General features: G+C 37.4%; 2 protein-coding genes and 1 pseudogene across 9 annotated transcripts in view; 1 reads left to right on the forward strand and 2 right to left on the reverse strand.

Moving 5' to 3' along the window:
• Positions 1–25,476, forward strand: part of LOC130679045 (olfactory receptor 6C74-like) — a 266,982-nt gene that overhangs the window by 196,399 nt on the left and 45,107 nt on the right. For 4 of the 8 annotated variants that reach the window (XM_057486754.1, XM_057486760.1, XM_057486759.1 and 1 more), the window contains exon 2: positions 21,113–21,274. The exons of 2 other annotated variants lie outside the window; for them this stretch is intronic. The gene's annotated coding sequence lies outside the window, so the exon portion shown is untranslated. Of the gene's footprint in view, positions 1–16,065; positions 16,211–21,112; positions 21,275–22,090; positions 22,173–25,476 lie in introns of those variants that run through there. 2 more of the 8 variants (XM_057486755.1, XM_057486757.1) reach the window with 2 other exon arrangements.
• LOC130679287 (olfactory receptor 6C76-like) lies at positions 5,083–6,020 on the reverse strand (annotated as a pseudogene).
• On the reverse strand, positions 18,990–20,259 carry LOC130679288 (olfactory receptor 6C65-like). The gene has a single exon (XM_057487903.1). The coding sequence runs from the start codon at positions 19,986–19,988 to the stop codon at positions 18,990–18,992; it is 999 nt and encodes a 332-aa protein (XP_057343886.1). The 5' UTR covers positions 19,989–20,259.

A 25,476-nucleotide genomic window follows, 5' to 3' on the forward strand; every position in this document is an offset into this window, starting at 1 on the left:
TTCTAGATATTTGTTAATTTCTTCTATGTTGTCCCCTTTATTGGCATTAGATATTTTTCATTGAATTCTCTAATAATTCTTGTATTTCTGGGGTGTTAGTTGTGACTATTACATTTTATTTTTTATTTTGTTTGTCTGTGTGCTCTCTCTTATTCTTGATAAGTCTGGCTAGGGTTTTTGTTATCTTCTCATATAACCAGCCCTTTGCTAATTTTTTTGATTGTTTTATCCTTCTCTGTTTTATTTATTTATTTGTGCTATGTTCTTTATTATGTCCCTCCTTCTACTAATGTTGGATTTCATTTGTTCTTCTATTCCTAATTTCTTTAACTGTGATTTTACACTGTTTATTTGGGGTTGTTCTTTCTTCTTGAAGTAGGCCTGTATTGCTACATACTTCTCTCATAGAACTGCTTTTGTGGCATCCCACAAGTTTTGGATTGTTGAATTTTTTTTCCATTTGTCTCCACGCATTGCTTGATTTCTATTTTGATTTGTTCATTGATTCATTAATTATTTAGAAGCATGTTGTTTAAGCTCCATGTTTTTGTGGGGTATTTCTGTTTTTGTCTTGTAATTTACTTATAAATTCATATTCTGGTCTAACAGAATTTCAAATTTTTAATTGATTGAGGCTCTTTTTATGGTCCAGGATGTGATCTGTTCTTGAGAATGTTCCATGTACTTTAGAGAAAACATATGACCTGCTGCTTTTGGATGGAATATACTCTAAATATCTGTGAAGTCCATTTGAGCTAAAGTGTTGTTCAGTGACTCTGTTTCCTTATATTTTCTGTGTTGTTGATCTGTCCACTGATATAATAGTGTGTTAAACTCCCCTAATAAGAATGAGTTGCTGTATATTTCCCACTTTAATTCTGCTGGTATTTGTTTTACATATTTAGGCCCTCCAATATTGGATGCATAGATATTTATAATGGTTATATCCTCTTGTTGGACTGACCCATTTATCATTACACAATATCCTTCTTTATCTCGTTACTTTATTTGTTTGAAGTCCAGTTTGTCTGATATAAGTATTACTTTTTCTGCCTATTATTTGCATGAAACATTTTTTTCCTTCCTTCACTTTCAGTCTGTGTATGTCTTTGGTCTGCAGTGAGTCTCTTGTAGGCAGCACATAGATGGGTCTTGTTTTCTTATCCATTCTTCCACACTATGCCTTTTGATTGCTGCATTCAGTCCATTTACATTTGAGGTATTACTGATAGGTATGCACTCATTGCCATTTTATTAATAGCTTTCTGGTTGTTTTTGTAATTCCTATCTGATCAGAAGCTGAATATTAGAGTTCTTGAAGCCCCAGTAGTTGGTATTTTATTGAGAAGCTTGGACATGGGAATGTTTTATTAGTGCTCAGACATTTTTATAACTAGGAAACAATGCCTTGATTTCCAGTCAACAATCATATGATCTTATGTTGACTGAAGTTTTCACTTGTTATTATTTTTCTGTTTGTAATGTGAAACTAACGTTTGTTAGTTTAAATTCACTTTTATTAATTAGTTCCATCTGGGCTTTTGGGTAATGTAAAGACCACATAGTGATAATAATGGCATGTAATAAATAATATTACAATATTCTTTACCAAGATTTCCTGGTATAAGTCATATGAATGCATTTCAAAAAAATATGATTCATTTATATTTCCATTTGCTAAAGTAGCATTGCTATCTCAGAAAGCAGAAAGGAATGTATATGATCATCTCTCTAATTTTTGTGTGTCTTTAATATCATCACCAGGTAATTTCTAAATATTAGGTAGTGCATTTATGTGTGCTGTCATTAAAACAAAATGTGGTCCATGAGTTCGTAGCAGCATTGTTTATAATAGCCAAAAAGTGGAAACAACCTAAATGTCCATCAACTGAGGAATGGATAAACAAAATGTGATATACTGATACAATGGAGTATTATTCTTCCTTAAAGGAAGAAAGTACCAACAGATTATCCAACATAGATGAACCTTGAACACATTATGTTAAGTGAAAGAAGCCAGACACGAAATGCCATACATATCATGTGATGCAGTTTATATGAAATGTCTAGAATAGGCAAATCTGAGAGACAGAAAGCACATTAGTGGTTGCCAGGATCTGGAGGTAGGGAGAACCAGAGGGTCACTGAATAATAGATATGGAGCATCTTTCTGATGATGATGAAAAGGTTGTGAAATGAGATAATGGGATAATTGTACACTTTGTGAAGGTACTAATAGGCACTGCAGTATATGCTGGAAAATGGTTAAATGTGAATTTTATGTTTTGCAAATTTATCTCAATAAAAATATAGTTTTTGAAGGGGATACAAAAAATTCACAGGTTGGATTGGAAGATTTCATGCCTTTCAGAACCTGAGTCTTCACTTCATGACTGTCTGTCCACTCTGGGGAAATCCTTGCCTTGCTAGAGGGAAGACTGAAGGGTGAGATGAGATGATAGAATGTGTTAACTAACAAGAATAATGCTGATTGCATAGCTGGTGTACTTGGTGTTAGTGCTTTTTAGTTTAGAAGAATCACAGCGAATTAAAGGCAAAGAGGGCTTATGTCCCAGTCACTGTGTCACCTCCTCTTCCAGGAACACAGTCTGCTAGGAATAGAACTGAGAAAAATAAAATGCTAACAGGTAAGTAACTGATTTCCCACTCAACTCTGACAAGCAAGCCACAGAGCAGCCAGCATTGAGGCTAGCAGAGAGAAAGTAATGGATTAACAAGGATGATATAAGCCAAAATAGAATTAAGTACAATATTAGTAGGTAAAACAACAAGGTAAAATCATTCTAAAAAGATGTATTAAGTTTTAGATTTTTAAATATGGCTCCATACCAACATCCTATGCACAGTCATTTTAAAGAGATTCTGTTAACACATTTATTTTCAATAAAAAGTTTAATTGGAAGAGGGATGTTTATATTGTAAGTAAAATACTAGATAAAGGATTATTCGAATGAATTTTCACATTTACCATAGCTGTTTAAAGGCAACTATCTCAATAACAAATGTTAAGATCTTGGATTTTAAAGAAACTTCAAATTTTTATCAGTGATGTAAAAATTTCAGGGAAGTGTAAGGAACATATTATAAACCTACCTCTTGATCACATTATTTTCATTTTATTGTTAAGTCATAATCTGAGAATATGTATATAACCTGTTCCTTAGGCATTTCACCCACTAGTTTTCACACTTAGATTTCCAAACTCCATCATTCCTTCTAGGCTTGTTAGTACACTGAGTATAAGAAAGAACTTCTCATATTTTTCCTCTTCCAGATCAGGAGTTAAGGGAAATTTGCATTATGAAAATGCAATAGTAATCTTTGTTCAATAAATTTGAACTAAGAAGAGTTGCCTTAAAATCTAGTCATAGGAGTCAACCTTCATTACATCATGTTATAGATGAGTAAGTGTGGAAAAATCAGTATTTGAGAGTGGTCAATTTTCACTTATGAACTAGAAATGATTCAAAATGGTCTCTATATAATGTTACCTTCACAGACTTGCCTTACCACAGTGCATTCTTTATGTGGAAAGAAAGGATTAGAGTAACAATTAGTAATATATGGGATTTCAGAAAACTGCAGTTTTTTTCCATGCATAGCAAATCGAAGCAAAGTGGTTATTGATAAACAAGAAGGAATGATGGAGTTAGAAAATCTCAATAGATGTGAAAAATAGTGGGTAAAATATCCAATAAAGAACAGGATATACACATATTCTCAAACTATTACTTAACTTTAAAATGAAAATAATTGGGGCATGAGGTAGAATTCACTTCCTTAATGAAGTGATTAAACTTAGCTGTACAACTAAAATAATGGCTAAATGTATAGTTAGTAAGTTGATGGAAACAAAATTAAAATATATTTAGTTGAAACTAAATGAGGCAGGAAAGGGAAAAAATGAACATAAAACTCTTGAGATAAATTAAGATGATGGGAGGACAGGACAAATAGTGAAATATAGCAGTAAACATGACATTTGTAAGATGCAGAATAGGAATTTCCAGTGCTCATTCCCTCACTGAAACATAAATTTGAACAACTATCCATGTACTAAAATACCATCACAAGAGCTAAGGGATCTGGGTGAGATTACAGCACCTGGGAGCAAAAATAAGAACAGATGCATGGAAGAGTAGGAAGAACAATCTCACACGACCCATGTCACTCTTCCCCTAAGCTCAGGTAGTGCCATATGAAGAGAGAAAACATTTATGTGGGGAAAGGACAGAGGAGTGAGCAACCGACTTACTTCCCCCTGAACCCCAGCACCAGGCCACCCCCACAGCCAGGCTCCTGTGGCTCAGCCTGCAGACCCCTCACTTCAGCCCCCAGCCAACCTCTGTGGCCCTTTGCTCCAGCCCCGCACTGTGTCCCCAGGCCCAGGAAGGTCCCTGCAGACTCAGCTTCCAGGCCCACCAAGCAGCAGGCCAGACCCTATGACGCAGGGTGCAGGACTAACATCACAGTCCCAGACAAGCCCTGCCCCCATGGACACAGGTGGCACGTCATTCTAAGGAACCCCAGCAGCCGGCTGACCCCCACAGATTAATGAATAGGCCCGTTCCCATGACTCAGGTTCATGCCCCACCCCAGCGCCAGGTCAGCCCTATGCAGCAGGCTCACGCACTGCTGAACCAGTTGAGAAGCCAGCCCACCCACAGACTCCAGCACAAGCCCACCAGTGGACCCAGATGTGAGCCCAGAACCTCTGGGTGGGCTGACTGGTGAACGGCTTTCCCAGTCCACATCTGCATAGACTGGAAGCGGCACCTGCTTCTTCAACTGTACAGACTCCAAATGCAGAACACAAGGATCATAAGTAATCAGGCTAAACACCACAAAAGAAAGAAAAAAGAAAGCTCTAGTAAATGACCCCAAATAATGGAGCTATTCAGTATTAATGGCTTTCTTTTCTCAAACTTCAATACTTCCACTAGTGCACATCTTTTACTTCCAATTTAGAAGAATGCTGCTTTACACGCTTGAGTGAAATTTCAGTGCTTCATTATTAATTACTAATTATCATTGTTTTTCATTTATTTGTGAATATAACACTTAAAACTTCACATGTAAAGAAGATACCTTTCTCATGGAATCCTTAAATGCTTGTTTCACCTGCTGGTTCCTTAAAGCATAAATAAATGGATTCAGCATAGGAGCGACAGAGGTATTGAGCATAGCTGCCCCTTTTGTCAATGCAACCCCTTCCTTGGCTGATGTTTTCACACACATGAAGATGCAGCTTCCGTAAGAGAGACAAAAATCATGTGGGAGGAGCAGGTTGAGAAAGCCTTTTTTCTTTGTTGGGCTGAGGGGATTCTCAGAATTGTCCTGAGGATGTAAGAGTAGGAGAGAATTACTAACGTCAAAGTGGACATAAGCGTAAGCACAGCTAAAACAAAGCTCATGAGCTCGAGAGTACTGGTGTCTGTGCAAGAGATCTGCAGTAAAGGAGCAGCATCACAGGTGAAGTGGTCAATGACATTGGAGTCACAGAAATCCAGCTGCAGCCCCATGGTCAGCGGAGGGAAGATCACCAAGAAGCCTGCCAGCCAAGAGCCGACTACAAGCTGGTAGCAGATCTTGTTACTCATGATGGTTATATAATGTAGAGGTTTGCAGATGGCCACATAGCCATCATAGGACATAGAGGCCAGAAGGAAAAACTCCATCGAACCAAGGAGGATAAAAAAAAACAGCTGAGCTGCACAAGTATTGTAGGAAATAGATTTGTCTCCAGTTAGGATGCTGATCAAAAATCTAGGGTTACAGACAGAAGTAAATGAAATTTCTAAGAAGGAGAAATTCCTGAGGAAGAAATACATGGGGGTCTTCAGGTGGGAATCCAGCAGGGTGAGAACAATGATAGTGAGATTTCCAGTAACACTCAGGACATATGTGAGAAATAAAAAGAGGAAAATCACAACCTGCACTTTTGGATTATTGGTCAGACCCAGGAGGATGAAATTTGTTACTGATGTTCTATTTCTCATTTCTGGTAGTTGACTTTTTGACAGACCTTCCTGGCAAAATCAAGGTAAACAACAATAAATCATTTAGACAAACATAAATATTTGCACCTACTTTTTCAAGTAATGATTATATTTCACAAGAAGTACTTTGTACACTATAAAAAATGTCCTATATATACACTCATCACTTACCACAATTTTTTATGCCTCTTACAAGTGTATCTTCAATATTTAATGTGCATCTTATTACTCTGAGTAATGTCCTTTGATTTCTTGGTACAAATTTGCCTCCATTTCTTATGATTACTTCTTGGGAAATTTGATGATTAAACATGAATTATTCTCATGCTCCATTGTTTAGCTAAAATTAATAGAAGACATTATGCTCTTTTTAAGTCATTTTTTTCTGGCATAAAATTTCTGGTAATAGTGGAAACCAGTGACCAACCCAACCCTCATTCACATTTTGCCATGGAGATTCTAATTGTTCATTTGGGGAAGTAGTCACTTCCCAAATAATCACTACACCGTTAGCTTATCTAGTGTCCTTTAATTTGTAAAACTAAGAAACCAAGTGATTCTGACATTGTACAGTGAACTTTTATTTGTGAAATTAATGATTTTTATAATGATGCCATATATATTCAATTCCCTATAATTGGAGCTTCTGAACCCTTATCTTCACTCTTAATTTCCTAAACAAAGATGTCTTTCTAGGTAAATACAATTAACTTAGTGATTTTCAATTTATTGTTTCAAAATGCCTAATAAAGTAGTTTTTGAAAATCTAAGTAATGGCTGAGCATCACACAACCTGTGGACAAAATATGTTAATGAAGTTCAGAAGTACCCTCATGCAGAATTTAGATATGAAACATACAAACTCATTACATATGCTAATTTGTCTTAAAAGACAAGCAGTGGGCCAATGCTTCATGGAGGGATAACTGTTTTTTCCTCTCTTCCCACAAAGCTTCCTTCATAAAAGCCTCAATATTTCATATCATCACAGCTAATGGAAGAGTTTCCTTCTGTTTTTCTCACCCTCCTAACTGGGAATCATGAAATATTTTACTTGCCATCCAAGCTCCAAATCTTCAGATAAAAGTTATAAAAGGAAAACAATCTAGAATCATTTTTTGAGTAGCTTTCAGATTATTTCATAGATGGCCATTTCTATTGTTTCCTTAGATTAAGCAAGCACAGCACCTTTAGTGTGTTTTGGTATAGAAATATCTTTAGCTTGGGAAATATTCTTTGAGAAGAATTCTTAATGACTTTTGGGAAAATAGTAATTGGGCACTCATGAATCATGCACAAGATCAACTTTGGTGAGTATATTTTAATTGGTTTATTATGGGACCAGTGTCCCAGTATCTCAGGAGACATTTGAGGAAATTATCCAGCAGGGTGATGGCAAGGTATTTGGGGAGGGGGTAAACTTAGCAAAAATAAACCAACATTTTCTGTGTTCGTATTCCTATGACCCTCGAATCTTTTTTTTTTTTTACTCATTTATTGAACTTTCATTTATTGGACATTAACTATGTTTTAGCCACGGAGGCAGGATTCTTCATTTATATATATATTTTTAAATTCCTGTTTCAGATATGAATCTACTAAAATTGAGAGGCATTAAGTGAAATTCCCCAAATAATTGCTTGTAAATAATAGATCAAGCAAATAAGCTGTTCTCTTTTTTTTTAAATTAAAGTATCATTCAGTTGAAAATACTGAAAAGTAAAACAGGTAGAGAACTCTTAAGGGAAAGTACTTGGTTTTAAGGTCAATGAATTAATTTTTAAAATATTGAAAACTTTTGAGAGACATCATTCCAGCTAAAATTTCCTTAGGAAGTACTTCTTTCATCAATTGAGCTAAATATCTAGGATACATCTAAAATTAAAAGTAACTAAATCTCACCTTTACCTTTCTATATTATTTCCAACATATGAGTATAAAACAGAAGATGTATTTTAATAATGTGTAACAAAGCTATTCTTTTTTTTATTAAGGTATGATTGATATACACTCTTATGAATGTTCCACATGCAAAAACAATATGGTTACTACACTCACCCATACCATCAAGTCCCCACCCATGCCCCAATGCAGTCATTGTCCATCAGTCCAGCAAGATGCCACAGATCCACTATATGCCTTTTCTGTGCTACACTGTTCTCTCCGTGATCCCCCACACCTTGTGTACCAAACATAATACCCCTCAATCCCCTTCTCCCTCCCTCCCATCCACCCTCCCACACACCTCCCCTTTGGTAACCACTAGTTCATTCTTGGAGTCTCTGAGTCTGCTGCTATTTTGTTCCTTCAGTTTTACTTCATTGTTATACTCCACAAATGAGGTAAATCATTTGGCACTTGTCTTTCTCTGCCTAGCTTATTTCACTGAGCATACTGTCCTCCAGCTCCATCCATGTTGTTGCAAATGGTAGAATTTGTTTCTTTCTTATGGCTAAATAGTATTCCACTGTGTATATGTACCACATCTTTATCCATTCATCTACTGATGGACATTTAGGTTGCTTCCATATGTTAGCTATTGTAAAAAGTGCTGCGATAAACATAGGGGTGCATATGTGTATTTGAATCTGAGAAGTTATATTCTTTGGGTAAATTACAAACAGTGTGATGCCTGGGTCAAATGGTATTTCTATTTTGAGCTTTTTGAGGAACCTCCATATTGCTTTCCACAGTGGTTGAACTAGCTTACATTCCCACCAGCAGTGTAGGAGGGTTCCCCTTTCTCCGCATCCTCGCCAGCATTTGTTGTTCTTAGTCTTCTTGATGTTGGCCATCCTTACTGGTGTGAGGTGATATCTCATTGTGGTTTTAATTTGCATCTCCCTGATGATTAGTGATGAAGAGCATCTTTTCTTGTGTCTGTTGGCCATCTCAATTTCTTCTTTGGAGAACTGTCTATTCATATTCTCTGCCCATTTTTTAATCGGGTTATTTGCTTTTTGGGTGTTGAGGTGTTTGCCTTCTTTATATATTTTGGATGTTAACCCCTTGTCAGATATGTCATTTACATATATATTCTCCCATACTGGAGGATGCCTTTTTGTTCTGTTGATGGTGTCCTTTGCTGTACAGAAACTTTTTAGTTTGATGTAGTCCCATGAGTTCATTTTTGCTTTTGTTTCCATTGCTCGAGGAGATGCATTCAGGAAGAAGTTGCTCATGCTTATATTCAGGAGATGTTTGCCTATGTTGTCTTCTAAGAGTTTTATGGTTTCATGACTTACATTCAAGTCCTTGATCCATTTTGAGATTACTTCTGTGTATGGGGTTAAATAATAATCCAGTTTCATTCTCCTGCATGTAGCTGTCCAGTTTTGCCAGCACCAGCTGTGGAAGAGGCTATCATTTCCTCATTGTATATTCATGGCTCCTTTATCATATATTAATTGACCATATATGCTTGTGTTTATATCAGGGCTCTCTAGTCTTTTCATTGGTCTATGGGTCTGTTCTTGTGCCAGTACCATATTGTCTTGATTCCTATGGCTTTGTAGTAGAGCTTGAAGTTGGGAAGCATAACGCCCCCAGCTTTATTCTTCCTTCTCAGGATTGTTTTGGCTAGTCAGGGTCTTTTGTGGTTCCATATGAATTTTAGAATGATTTTCTCTAGTTCGTTGAAGAATTCTGTTGGTAGTTCGATAGGAATTGCATTGAATCTGTCAATTGCTTTAGGCAGGATGGCCATTTTGACAGTATTCATTCTTCCTATCCATGTGCATGGGATTTGTTTCCATTTTTAATTTCTCCTTATTAATTTCTTTAATTTCTCTCATGAGTGTCTTGTAGTTTTCAGAGTAGAGGTCTTTCACTTCCTTGTCAGGTTTATTCCTAGGTATTTTATTCTTTTAGATGCAATTGTGAATGGAATTGTTTTCCTGATTTCCCCCTCTGCTAGTTCATCATTAGTGTATAGGAATGCCACTGATTTCTGTGTATTAATTTTGTATCCTGCAACTTTGCTGAATTCAGATATTAGACCTAGTAGTTTTGGAGTGGATTCTTTAGGGTTTTTTATGTACAGTATCATGTCATCTGCAAACAGGGACAGTTTAACTTCTTCCTTGCCAATCTGGATGCCTTTTATTTCTTTGTGTTGTCTGATTGCCATGGCTAGGACCTCCAGTACTATGTTAAATAGAAGTGGGGAAAGTGGGCATCCTTGTCTTGTTCCCGATCTTAAAGGAAAAGCTTTCAGCTTCTCGCTGTTATGTATGATGTTGGTTGTGAGTTTGTCATTTATGGCCTTCCTTATGTTGAGGTACTTGCCCTCTATACCCTTTTTGTTGACAGTTTTTATCATGCATGGATGTTGAATTTTGTCAAATGCTTTTTCAGCATCTATGGAGATGATCATGTGGTTTTTGACCCTCTTTTTGTTGATGTGGTGGATAATGTTGATGGATTTTCAAATGTTGTACCATCCTTGCATCTCTGGAATAAATCCTACTTGATCATAATGGATGATCTTTTTGATGTATTTTTGAATTCGGTTTGCTAATATTTTGTTGAGTATTTTTGCATCTATTTTCATCAGGAATATTTGTGTGTAATTTTCTTTTTTTGTGGTGTCTTTGCCTGGTTTTGGTATTAGAATGATGCTGGCCTCATAGAATGAGTTTGGAAGTATTCCCTCATCTACTCTTTGGAATACTTTAAGGAGGATGGGTATTAGGTCTTCACTAAATGTTTGATAAATCTCAGTGGTGAAGCCATCTGGTTGAGGAGTTTTGTCCTTAGGTAGTTTTTTGATAACCAGTTCAATTTCATTGCTGGTAATTGGTCTGTTTAGGTTTTCTGTTTCTTCCTTGGTCAGCCTTGGAAGCTTGTATTTTTCTAGAAAATCGTCCATTTCTTCTAGGTTATCCAGTTTGTTAGCATATAATTTTTCATATTATTCTCTCATAATTCTTTGTATTTCTGTGGTGTCCATAGTGGTGTTTGCTTTCTCATTTCTGATCTGTTTATGTGTGTAGACTCTTTTTTTCTTCTGGCCACTGGTTTATCTATTTTGTTTATTTTCTCAGAGAACCAGCTCTTGCTTTCATTGATTCTTTCTATTGTTTTATTCATCTCGATTTTATTTCTTTCTCCTGTAATCTTTATTTTCCCCCTTCTCCTGACTTTGGGCCTCATTTGTTCTTCTTTTTCTAGTTTCATTAATTGTGAGTTTAGACTGCTTATATGGGATTGTTCGTTCCTCATGTAGGCCTGTATTGCAATATACTTTCCTCTTAGCATGGCTTGGCTGTGTCCTACATATTTTGCAGTGTTGAATTATTGTTGTCATTTGTCTCCATATATTGCTTGATCTCCGTTTTTATTTGGTCATTGATCCACTGGTTATTTAGGAACATGTTGTGAATCCTCCATGTGTTTGTGGGATTTTTCATTTTCTTTGTGTAATTCATTTCTAGTTTCATACCTTTGTGGTCTGAGAAACTGATTGGTACAATTTCAATCTTTTTAAATTTACTGAGGCTCTTTTTGTAGCCTAGTATACGATTTATTCTTGAAAATGTTCCATGTGCACTTGAGGAGAATGTGTATTCTTCTGCATTTGGGTGTAGAGTTCTGTAGCTGTCTATTAGGTCCATGTGTTCTAATGTGTTGTTCAGTGCCTCTGTGTCCTTACTTATTTTCTGTCTGGTTGATCTGTCCTTCAGAGTGAGTGGAGTGTTGAAGTCTCCTAGAATGAATGCATTGCATTCTATTTCCCCTTTTAATTCAGTTAGTATTTGTTTCACATATGTAGATGCTCTTGTGTTGGGAGCATATATATTTATAATGGTTATATCTTCTTGTTGGACTGACCCCTTTATCATTATGTAATGTCCTTCTTTGTCTCTTGTGACTTTCTTTGTTTTGAAGTCTGTTTTGTCTGATACAAGTACTGCAACTCCTGCTTTTTTCTCTCTATTAGTTGCATGAAATATCTTTTTCTATCCCTTCACTTTTAGTCTGTTTATGTCTTTGGGTTTGACATGAGTCTCTTGCAGGCAGCATGTAGGTGTGTCTTGTTATTTTATCCATTCAGTGACTCTATGTCTTTTGATTGGTGCATTCTGTCCATTTACATTTAGGGTGATTATTGATAGGTATATACTTACTGCCATCACAGAGTTTAGATTCATGGTTACCAAAGGTTCAAGGTTAACTTCCTTACTATCTAAGAGTCTAATTTAACTCACTTAACATGCTATTAGAAACACAATCTAAAGGTTGTTTTCTTTTTCTCCTCCTTTTTCTTCTTCCTCCATTCAATACATATTAGGTATCATAGTCTATCCCTTGATTGACTTTGGGGATAGTTAATTTAATTTTCCATTTGCTTAGTAATTAGCTGTTCTACTTTCTTTACTGTGGTTTTATTACCTCTGGTGACAGCTATTAAACCTTAGGAACACTTCCATCTATAGCAGTCCCTCTAAAATAGACTGTAGAGATGGTTTGTGGGAGGTAAATTCTCTCAGCTTTTGCTTATCTGGAAATTGTTTAATCTCTCCTTCAAATTTAAATGATAATCTTGCCAGACAAAGTAGTCTTGGTTCGAGGCCCTTCTGCTTCATTGCATTAAATACAACATGCCACTGCCTTCTGGCCTATAAGGTTTCTGCTGAGAAGTCTGATGTTAGCTTGATGGGCTTTCCTTTGTATGTGATCTTATTTCTCTCTCTGGCTGCTTTTAGCAGTCTGTCCTTGTCCTTGATCTTTGCCATTTTTAATTACTGTATGTCTTGCTGTTGTCCTCCTTGGATCTCTTGTGTTGGGAGATCTGTGGATCCCCATGGCCTGAGACAGTGTCTCCTTCCCCAGATTGGGAAGTTTTCAGCAATTATCTCCTCAAAGACACTTTCTATCCCGTTCTCTCTTTCTTCATCTTCTGGTATCCCTATAATGCGAATGTTGTTCTGTTTGCATTGGTCACACACTTCTCTCAATATTCTTTCATTCTTAGTGATCCTTTTTTCTCTCTGTGCCTCAACTTCCTTCTATTCCTTTTCTCTAGTTTCTATTGCATTTATTGTCTACTCCACCATATCCAATCTGCTTTAAATACCCTCCATTGTGCTCTTCAACAATTGGATCTCTGACTGGAATTCATTCCTGAGTTCTTGAATATCTTTCTGTAGCTCCATGAGCATGTTAATTATTTTTATTTTGAACTCCCTTTCAGAGGATTAACAAGGTCCATGTCATTTAAATATTTCTTGGGAGTTGTATTAATATTTTTACTCTGGACCAGGTTCCTTTGGTGTTTCATATTTGTATATGGCGCCCTCTAGTGTCCAGAAGCTGTAGTCTCTGGAGCTTCTCAGCCCCTGAAGCAATATTGGGGGTTGCAAGGGAGCAGTATTGGTGCCTGGTGTGAGGAAAGAGCTGTTTCCTGCTTTCCGGCTGCTATGCCTGTCTCCACTGCCTGAACCAATCGGGTGAGCACACAGGTATAAACTTTTGTGCCAGAGCAGCCGGATATGGATCCCTGCTTTCCACAAGTGGCTGAAATTCCAGTCTCCCCAGGAACTCTGCCTATCCCAGCTTTCCAACCCCGTAATCATGAGAATATGATGGAAGCACCATGAAATGTAGGTTTGTGCTCCCAGAGCAGATCTCCAGAGCTAGGTATTCAGCTATCCCAGGCCTCCACTCCCTCCCTGCTCTGTTCCTCTTCCTCCTGCTGGTGAGCTGGGTGGGGGAAGGGCTTGGGTTCCGCTGGGCCACAGCTTTGGTACATTGCCCTGTTCCATGAGATCTGCTCTTTTCTCCAGGTGTGTGCAGTCTGGCGCAGTCCTCTTTCCTGTTGCTCTCTCAGGGTTAGTTGTATTAATTATATTTTCATATTATATGCAGTTTTAGGAGGAAGCCTCTGTCTCTCCTCTCACGCCACCATTTTTAATCTGGTGACCATTCTTTACCAGTGACAAATTAAGCACAGTGAATAAGTACAGTGCTAAAAACAAAAAACTTCATTTGAAATGGTACCATCTGGTTGAGCGTAGGCTTTTAAGTGAATAACTAGGATTTTTAATTACTTTTGTATACTCAAAAATGGTACTACAAAACCAGGTTCAGTTAGTAATTGGATTATTAGAAATTACCACCAATGTAGAAACAAATATACTCAAAAAAATCATAGAATGGATCTTTTCATATTGAAGAAATTGTCTTCCTGTTATATATATATATATGTATATGTATATATATATATGTATATATATATATATGGCTCCTATATTAGAAAATGTCTATTGTAAGCAATAGTTAATCATTTGTATGTATTTCCAGCATCAGTTGTAATGGCTGAATATACTTTCACTTTATGGATGTGCCACTGTAAATCTTACCTGTTCTTGCTGAGCATTGCAAATTCCTCTTTTTGGATGTTAACCTATTATTGGATAAATCATTTATGACTACTTTCTCCCATACTCTAGTTTGCCTTTTTGTTCTGCTGATGGTGTCCTTTGGCATAGTTCTGCCTGCTGATTTTTGTTTGTTTCCCTTGCCTGAGGAGACATACCCAGAAAAAAAAATTACTCATAGTTATGTTCAAGAGATTTTTGCCTATGTTTTCTGCTAGGAGTTTTATGTTTTTGTGTCTTATATTTAAGTCTTTAATCCATTTCAAGTTTACTTTTGTGTATGGAGTTAGACAGTAATCCAGATTAACTCTTAATGTAGCTGCCTAGTTTTCTCAACACGATATTGAAGAGACTCTCTTTCCCCATTGTGTATTCATAGTCTTTTATCATATAACAATTAACCATATGTACATGAGTTTCTTTCTAGGTGTAGGAATTTACCTAAAAAAAGAAAATCTCTGATTTGAAAAGATATATGCACTCCTATGTTTATTGTCACATTATTTACTATAGCCAAGGTGTGGAAACAACCAAAGTGGCCATTAATAGATGAATGGATAAAGCAGATGTGTGGTACATATACAAAATAAAATATTGATCAACCATTAAAAGAAATAACTCCTGCCATTTGTAACAGCATGGATGGACCTACACTGTAGTATGTTAAGTGAAGTAAGTCGGGTGGAGAAAGGTAAATACCATAGGATTTCACTTATATTTGGAATCTAAAAACAAAGCAAAATGAACAAAACATTAGTAGATTCATAGATACTGAAAAGTAACTGCTGGTTACTATGGGGGGAGGGTTAGGAGTGGGTGGGTAGGGCTGGTGAAGGAGATAAAAAGCACAGAAATCTCAATCATAATGTAAGCTGGTCACAGGGATGAAAGGGCAGCATGGCAAATATAGTCAGTGGTTCTGTAACATCTTGCTATGTTGATAGATAGTAACTGCACTAGTGGGGATGAGGATTTAACAATGTTGCATCACTGTGTTGTAAACTTGAAACCAATATAATACTGTATGTCAGCAATACTTCAATAAAAGTGTACTTTAAAACAATAAATAAATAAAAATCCTTTTATGAAAATCTTAGAAAGCTTAGACAGACATACAAGTCTTGTTAAAATTTTCCTATTACAGTTTGAAAGCAAGTTTCCACAAAAGCAGTTACTGAGCATAACTCTGCATTCTGAAAATGTTCATACACATTTATATATTTCTCTTGAGGTGTAGTTGTTTGTATCATACATTTAGAAAAATGGCTATTTTCATACAGTCAGCATACAGAAGATGAATACTCTTTAATCCTTACCAATGTGATAGAGAATGAAATACCATTCTCCTCTATCTATTCCTGTTGGAGATTATAACCCAAAGCAGAAAATAACAAGGGTCAAGGAAATGTGTTGAAATGAGAAAACTAGTGCATTGCTTTTAATATGGTGCAACAACTATAGAAAACTTTATGTTGTCTCCTCACATAAGTAAACCTAGCATTGCCTTATAACCCCCAATTCCACTTTTTGGTGTATACCCCCAAAAATGGAAATAAGAATCTCAAAGAAGTATCTGCACTCACATGTTCATTACCACCTTATTCACAACAGGTGAGATATGGCAACACTGAAACATCCATTGATAGGTGAATGGATAAAGAAAAAGTGGTGGACATGCACAGTGGAATAGTGTTCAACCTTGAAAAAGGACATTTTGACACATTCTCCATTAGCAATGAACCTGAAGACATGCTAATTTTCATAAACCAGTCACAAAAGGAGAAATTCTGTTAATTCTACTTATATGAGGTACCTAGACTAGTCAAAGTCACAGAAATAGAAAGTAGAATGGTGGTTGCCAGGGACTGAGGGGAGAAAATCTGCTGTAGGACATTGTACTTATGGTTGACAATGCTGCATTGTGTGCTTAACATTTTCTAAGAGGTTGTATTTCACATTGTTTTTCCCACAATACTTAAAAAGGGGCCCTTTCATGTCTTCTTCTGGGAAGCTCCACAGGCAGCTGCACTTAAAAGAAGAGGCAAGAGTCACTAAAGCATTTATAACCCAGGCTCTGTGCCATCAAGCAGCCCCCAGCATCATCTGAGCATCTTGAGGTGTCAGCAGCAGTCGGCAGGGGAGGGCAGGTGCTGGAGTGTCAGCCAAGGTCATTTCTGGTCTATGCCTGCCCAGAGTACCCTGTCAAGCCTCACAGGCTGATATCTAAGAAAAAGCCTATGATTAGTTTAGGATAGGATATCCTATCAGAAAACATTTTCTGGTGACTAGGAGAGGAATACTGTTTTCTCAACTTGGGGGACCATACGTACCATGAATCTTCTAGCTGGTTTTCATGTTATATGTGCCACCATAAAGTGTTCCTAGTTGTTGGTGTGCATGCGTTGTTTGGAAAGCATGAATTATTTTATAAGCCCTGACCAGGGAAGGACCTAGTAGTTGGTCAGCACTGTATATGGAAAGATAACTGAACTGGATGTAGATCTCAATTTGCATGGATTCACTGAGTCACCTGGGAGAATTCCCTTTCTTTTCTGGGTTCCACAAGTGAGTGTTGGATGATACCAAGGGTGCAAATAAATCTCATCTCACAAGCCAACTCTTAATGGTGTTGGCACTGTGTTGGGAAGGATTCTAAGGTCATATCCTCAGTCTTAAAGAAATAATTACGCAACTCATTTGCAATTATGGTTAGTGGTCTGTCTCTTTTATTTGCTCTCCCTGTATGTGAATATGTCTATAATCACCTCTAGATGGGAAATTCTGGAATCCCAAAACTTTTCATAGTTCCCTTGTTGCTTCAAACTAGAAAATTACTGTTAACCATTTCCAGTCATTTTAGAAGGTACTCCACACCAATGTTCTACAAAAATGTAAGATAACAGACTTTTTTTAGGTATCAAAATGTAAAGCATGTATAAAGCACAGAGCCTAGGCATTCAATTTAGTAAGGTTTTCAGTTCCTTCCATTTGTTTCTAGTAAGTGAACTCTGCTGAAATTAATATACTACACTGTGTGGAATCATACACATACACACACACATGAACACTTGAAATTAAAGGTTTATGCATGTAAGGTTAACACATCCAATGAGATACTAATATAATCTTTGGAATATTTTGAAGGTACAGCTTTGAGAGCTTTGTATGATTTTTCAGCAATTCCTCCCATAACTGAGATATATATTTGGATTATCTGTTGCCTTATGAATACTTGCTATTTAATACCGTATCCAAAAAAAGTTAAAGTAAGAGTGTTTGTATCTAATTTGGTACAGTACCATAATTACCTCATATAGTCATACAATTTTATTGCTTTGTCAGCATATAGAACATTTTATCTTTATAATATTTGTGTTTGTCTCACACTTTTATATTAGAATTGCAGTTTTTTCATAGACTTGTAAAAATTTTCCCTTATTTTTATTAATTTTTAAGTTTTATTAATTTTGTTTTTCCATATACTGAGCTCTATAATTTTTTATTTTTAGGCTCCTGAATTTCACCTTTAATTTCGGTATTTCCATTCATAGTGCTTAAATAGTATGTGCTACTTAGAGTGATTGTTTGAAAACAACTTAGTGTTTTTTCTATGGACTGACCTAATTTTCTGACTACCAGTAAAATTGTATCCTTTGATTCTTACGTGCATGGTAAATAGGTTGTAAATATCCTGCATTGATTTTAAGTGACTTAATAGGTTGAGTTTTTGGGATTTCCTTCCTCTATTTTCTAATAATATGATATATCAAGAAAATGTATAAGTATAGTCACTGCATTGACTGATTGTAAAAGCTATTCTCCCTAATAACCCAGCGGAAAGAGGATCCTCCTTCCCAGCAGCATCTCCCAATTTCAGTTATTGTTTAAAAGAAGGGAAATAAAAGGGAAAAGCATATATGTTTTCCCTATACAGATTCTGAATACCTGATTCAATAGGTTGAGGGGTTAAGAGTAGGGAGGAGACAGTGCCCTTTGCTAAAAACAGTCATAAGTGTAGTTTTCTAAGCTTTGAAGTTAGATTCCATTTCATACATTAACTGTGGGTTACTGTGAATTTTATTTCAGATCGTTTATTTTTATGTAGGATTTGAATAGGTTTCTAGAACCTGCTCCTGAGTTTCTATGGTAAGGAGTAATACTTAATTTAAAGTCCCACCTTACAATGCCCCTGTGATTGATGTGTGTGAAACAGGTCATTATATGGACTTGAGAAAATGACAGAAAAGAAAAAAGGTAAAGAATACAGAGAAGTGCATTTGAATGTTGAAAAATGGGGGAAAAAGAAAGGAGCCATATAATGACTTTGAAATTCTGACTCCCCTATTTAACCTGATTTCTGAGCTTTCCTTTAAAAAAGTATTTATCACTTGTGGATGCTCTAGGCAATTTACTTGTCTGTTTACTTGTCTATTATATTGGCTGTTTGCCATGTGGGTCCCCTGGCTAGAACACTGCTCCACAATGGCTGGGATTTTTATGTGCTTTATTCTCTTAGGTATGCCTACCACTTGGAACAGTAACTTGATTTATGTCTGTTTTGTGGCCTCAGCTACAGATTTCATAAAAATTAATACTTCTTTGGGAACATTCCTTTGGTGAATTCTTTAAGGGCTTGTTTCACCTGCTGGTTTCTTAAGGTGTAAATAAAGGGATTCAGCATGGGAGCCACAGAGGTGTTAAGTACCGCCACACCTTTGCTCAAAGCCACACCTTCCTGTGCAGATGTCTTTACATACATGAAAATGCAACTGCCATAAGAAATGGAAACCACAATCATGTGGGAGGAACAAGTAGAAAAAGCCTTTTTCCTTTGCTGGGCTGAGGGGATCTTCATAATTGTTCTCAGGATGAGTGTGTAAGAGAGAATCACCAAGGCCAAAGTTACCATGAGTGTGAATACTGCTAAGAGAAATGCCATAAACTCTAGAAAATTTGTGTCTGTGCAAGCAATCAGCAGCACAGGAGAAGAGTCACAAGTGAAGTGGTCAATAATGTTACAGTCACAGAAATCCAGTTGGAGTCCCATAATCACTGGGGGGAAGATAACGAGGAAACCAGCTAGCCAGGAGCTGATTACAAGCCGGTTGCAGACTCTGTCACTCATGACAGTTATGTAATGTAGAGGTTTGCAGATAGCCACATAGCGGTCATAGGACATTACAGCCAGAAGGAAAAACTCTGTAGCCCCCAGGAGGATTAAAAAAAATATCTGTGTCATGCAAGCATTGTAGGAAATGGTTGTGTCTCCCGTAGCAATGCTGATCAGAAATCTAGGAATACAGACTGTTGTGAATGAAATTTCTAAGAAAGAGAAATTCCTAAGGAAGAAATACATGGGAGTCTTGAAACAAACATTTGATAGTGTTAACAGGATGATGGTCAGGTTTCCACCTACACTCAGTAAGTACATGAACAACATAAAGAAGAATATCACAGCCTGTACCTCTGGGTCATCCGTAAGTCCCAGAAGAATGAATTCTTTAATTGATGTCTTATTCAGCATAGCTAAACCCTTAATTCTGCAGGTCTGTAGATAAAAATAAGAGTGGATGTCAACCCATGACATGATTTAAAATACAATTGTAGTGCTCTTATTCTGCACAGACAACAATAAAACATGCATTAACAAGTGACAAAATAGTTATCCATCAGAATTGAAACTCAGTGTTTAGTAGGGAAAAATGAGTCCATGTCTTATTACTTTAAAAACATAAATTTAAATCTCAGCTTTGATAATTCCTTTCTTTATATTTTTGATTAATTTTTTAACATGCAGAAAGTCATTTTAAAGTCATAAAGGATAACAATGTAAATACTTAACTTATTTCACTGTGCAAGTAATTCATTTGGAAAGATTAAACAAGTTATTGAAATACACAGTATTTTTTAAAACTTGATGACCATTAAATTCCACATGCTAATAATGGCATTATAAAACATAATTTTGAGGCAGAGTGCAATATTTTTCTAAATAAGTCTTGCTTCCTATTCTTAAATAGAAAATACAGCATTTATGGACAATTCATTGAAAATCTCTTCCTTTTGCCCTTGTACAAAATTGATCTATTCTCTCTTGACTAAAGTTGTTTGGAGGTGAGTGCCCCTAGTCCCCACATTGTGAAAGGTTCAACTGTTTATTGGAGAGAAGATTATCACAACAGCATTAATAACAAGTAATCATACAATAAAATATGATAAATTTTATTATTGTTATTGTTGATATTATCATCATTAAGGTTCATATTATAGCAGCGATCTAAACAGCTTTTCCCTGTGCTCTTGGTAGATCCTACTAATGGACTCATTTTGCAGAGGAGGAAACTGAAGTAGAAAAGGGTTAAGTCACTTGCCCAAGATCACATAAGCAGCATATGCAGTTAGGGAGCATCCATTCTACTGCACGCATAACACAGATCATGATTCAATTATATCGGATGAATTAAAGAAAAAAATTAATGATTGACTAGTGTGCATGCAAGCCAGATTAGAAGTAGCCTCAAAATCCAGGGATTTCTCAGCTGTATGTGTACATGCCTCATAGTAACAGGGTGTGTCAACAAAACAAGAACTTTAGGTGATGAGAATTTTATAATATCAGTAAGGTAGATATTACGTGTGTGGTTCACCTTTGTGTGCTGCCTCCAGTCCAGTAATCCCCCCTATCTGTGGTTCTGCTTTCTGCGGTTTTAGTTATTGATGGTCATCCCAAGTCCGAAGCAGACTGATTCTCCTTCAGATGTATGGTGAGAACGTAAATATAGCAGTCCAATGCTACACTGCAATGCCCACATCATTCACCTCACTTCATGTCGTCACATGGGAATTTCATCATCTCACATCATTACAAGAAGGGTGAATACAGTACATCAGATATTTTGAGAGAGAGACCATGATCACCTAACATTTATTATTGTGTATAGTCACAATTGTTTTATTTTATTATGTGTTTGTTGTTAATTTCTACTACCCTAATTTATAAATAAAATTTTATTACAGGAATGTAGCTGTGGGGAAAACAGCATATCTAGGTTTCTGTAGTATCCCCAGTTCAGGCATACACTGGGGTTCTTGGAACATATGCCTCAAGTGTGAGGTGGGACTTCTGTACCAGAAAGGTAGGAATCAGATTGGTGACAATTGACTGAATTATGAGGGTAGTCTAATTTGTAACAGAATCAAGTGGGAGATGTTAGGAGCATGCAGATGCCAATGGCATGAGTAATGCTTCCTGTGGCTGGTGTGACTATACTTGGTTATACAAGACTAGGTCTGGCTGGAAAAGGTTGCCCCACTCCCTCCTGAAGCATGTGTGACACATTTATGAGCTCAGCTGTAACAAACTTAGGAAGCTACAGGGAAAGAAAATAATGAAGGTCTTAACAAAATGTCCCCATTCTGCATTTCAAAGAGAGTAATTATTGAAGGCCTATGATTATAAAGATAAATTAACAAAGTGGATTAAGAGGAAACATACTCACGTTTGTGATAGTCCTTGATGGATCTGAGTCATACTTTAAACTGAAATACTTTTCTGATGATCTATAATAAGAGAAACAATGTTTTAGATAGAAAAGGGTTCCTTTATTTTTACCGATTGTATAAAACAAATTGGCATTTGTACTTTCGCTATTTAAAATTTGAAGATTTTCTTCAAATCCCCCTTGTCAGGTTCTCCCTTGACTCTCCATTTCTCAATCAGAAGAAACCCAGTCAATGAGGATGGGAAAATCCAATCAGCATACTTCCAAAGGTATTTTGATTGGGAATTTAAATGAGGCATGCTTCATGATTTCTCTGATACTGCTCAGTGATACATGTTTTTCAAAAAGCTTTTCTTCGAAAGAACCAGACACATTTTATGTGTTCTTGAGTACAGCATTGTAGAAGAGCTTGTTTTTGAGGGAAACATACTAGAAACCTCCCTGGAGACAGGAAAAGTAGTGGCGCATGTACAGTACAACTAATTTTGACAATACTTTTTAATTGGTTTCCCTTGGGAGCCAAAAGGTATTGGAGGAACATGAAATTCTACCAATAATATTAGACTTTCCATGAAACAAATGGAAAGACTGATGAAAAATTATCTTTCTTAATTATTTTTCAGATTTTCCTTCTGTTTATTATTTTAAAAGAAGACAGACTCTCAGAGGCTTCCTTGTAAATTTCAATAAGAAAACATGATTTATGAGGTTGGAATTTAACTGGGACTCAGGAGATATTCCAGTGTAGGTGATTCTATAGTGCAGACAAGGTTGAAGAATTATTTTTTTTAGTACACCTAAGATTCTTTTTGGGGAAGGTCATACATTTTTAGGCAAGTGATTTAGCAAAACATTATAGATTCTTAAAATAAATACTTCTATATATGTATTTAGGGAGAATACATAAGATGTGTGACCCAAGGGTGATTATTTTATAGTTCAAATTTAGTTAGGTCATTAGCACAATGGATTCTAGTCCTTGTTTAATGATATTATGGGATTGGAAAAACAGGTGGTCTATGCTCTTCCATGATAATCCAAGCTAAAAAATAGCTGTCGACTTCCATAATAGAGATCTTTTGTAGTGCTGGAAGAATTGATTATGGTAAACTGGGCTCTCCTATTATCAGGCAGTGGTCAAGTTAAGATAAAACCCAATAGCATGAGTGTCTCTGGAGAAGTCACCTCACTCTTATACTAACAGCAACCAGGAAATTCCTGACCTTGGAACAGTGAATATGCTCAGTGATATTCAATTGAATTTGAATTTTTTGCTAGCTTGCTTTCTCTATGCTCTCCTTTCTTTTTTTATTGAGTCATATTAAAGAAACATTGTAGAACTGAATCTCTGAAAAAATCCAGTGGAAAAAGTACATTGTTTTAGATTCACCACTTTATGAATGATTCATAAAATAAAAAGAAAACAGGGAAAAGCTCGTTGACATTGTTCTTGATAACAAATTTTGGATATAACAACAGAAATATAGGCAAAAAATGTAAAAGTAGAAACATGGGACATCACTGAGCAAAAAGCTTCTGCACAATAAAGGAAGCAATCAACAAAATAAAAGGTGAGTTTCTGAATCAGGCAATGGTCATTGACTAGAAGAACTTGAGAAGTATGATAGGGGTCTAGATACCTTGAAAAGACTGTTAGCAGAAATATGAATGCTATAGATTCTCCTAATGAAGGTTCAGAAGAAAGTTTGAAGCATTGCACAAAAAACATAAGTCGATTAATGATGGCTGCATGAGAGGAGAGACAGAGGCTTCCTCCTAAAACTGGATACAATCAGAAAATATATTTGGTGCAACTAATCCTGAGAGAACAACAGGAAAGAGGATGGCGCCAGACTGCATACACCTGGAGAAAAGACCAGACCTCACCGAATGAGGTAACTTACCAGAGCCATGACCCAGCAGGACCCGAGCCCTTCCCCCACCCCAGCTCACCGGTGGGAGGAAGAGAAACGGAGCAGGGAGGGAGTGGAAGACTTGGGACTGATGAATACCTAGCTCCGGAGATCTGTGCTGGGAGCACAAACCTACATTTCATGGTGCTTTCATCATACTCTTCTGATTATGGGATTGGAAAGCTGCGACAGGGGGAGTTCTTGGGGAGACTGAGATTCTAGCCGCTTGCGGAAAACAGGGATCCATATCCAGCTGCTCTGGGACAAAAGCTAATACCTGTGTGCTCGTTCCGCTGGTTCAGCCAGTGGAGACAGGCACAGCAGCTGGGAAGTGGGGAACAGCTCTTTCTTCCCCCGAGGCACCAGTACTGCTCCCCTGTGACCTCCGACATTGCTTCAGGGGCTGAGCAGCTCCAGAATAGAGCTTCTGGACACTAGAGGGTGCCATATACAAATACGGAACACCGAAGAAACCTGATCCAGAGTAAAATTGTTAATACAACTCCCGAGAAAGATTTAAATGATATGGACCTCATGACTCTTCCTGAAAGGGAGTTCAAAATAAAAATCATCAACATGCTCATGGAGGTACGGAAAGACATCCAAGAACTCAAGAATGAATTCAGGTCAGAGATCCAATCATTGAGGAGCACGGTTGAGGGTATTAAAAGCAGGTTGGATACGGTGATAAGGTTGGAGACGATAAATGAAATTGAAACTAGAGAAGAGGAATACAAAGAAGTTGAGGCACAGAGAGAAAAAAGGATCTCTAAGAATGAAAGTGTAAGGCTGAGAGCACTGACGGGAGGAGCAAGCACATCGGACCCTGATGACGTGTCAAAGCCCCCAGCTGTTGCCCCCTCCCAACCTGAAAAATGTGCCTTATGTTAGCCAATCCTCACACTGCTGTAAATCCAAGCTCTGCCTACCCCTACCTTCTTTAAAAACTCACTGCCTGTCTGCTTACGCTTGTGAATTCCCCAGCCTCTATTTCTGTAGACTGGGGAAATCTTGCCTGGGTGTTTGCGTTCAAATAAACTACCTGGCCCTTTGTTGCCTCTCTTCACCTGCTTATTTCAGCTAGAATTTATCTTACATTTGGTGCCAAAACCCGGGAAGGAGTGTGAGCATGGGGCCCCGACCGGCCACCAGCGGCCCCGACCCCTCCTTCCCCGACCCAGGATCTCAGCCTGCTCTCCGCTGCGTGGACTATTTTCTGGTGAGTCCCTCTGTTTCCCCCGGTCTGCTTCCCTTCCTAACTCTGTTTCACCTGGTCCATCCGAAATCGTAGCTACGTCCAGGTCTTGGGTATTCAGCCCATCCGTTGCGAGTATCTGGGATACTCGCCCCTGGCCCTGCAGTGGGGGAGACATTCCTCACCCAGGCTCCCAGGCCATCTCCCCTGACTTGGTGCACTTGGGATGCTGGGCGCTCCTCTCAGCGGGATTTTTCTTGGGAAGTGGGTGCAGACATGGGGAACCAGTCCTCAAAAGCAGAGGCTCAGACCCCACTACGGTGTCTCATTTCTAATCTGGCTACTCTATATTTGTCCCGGGAACTTCGCAAATGGAAGTTAGTCTTCCTTTGCTCTCAGGCCTGGCCTCAGTATCCCTTGGACAATCAATCTTGCTGGCCCCCTGAGGGAACTTTTGATTTTGAC

The sequence above is a fragment of the Manis pentadactyla genome, chromosome 10 (genome assembly GCF_030020395.1).
Source record: "Manis pentadactyla isolate mManPen7 chromosome 10, mManPen7.hap1, whole genome shotgun sequence".
Taxonomy (NCBI): Eukaryota; Metazoa; Chordata; class Mammalia; order Pholidota; family Manidae; genus Manis; species Manis pentadactyla.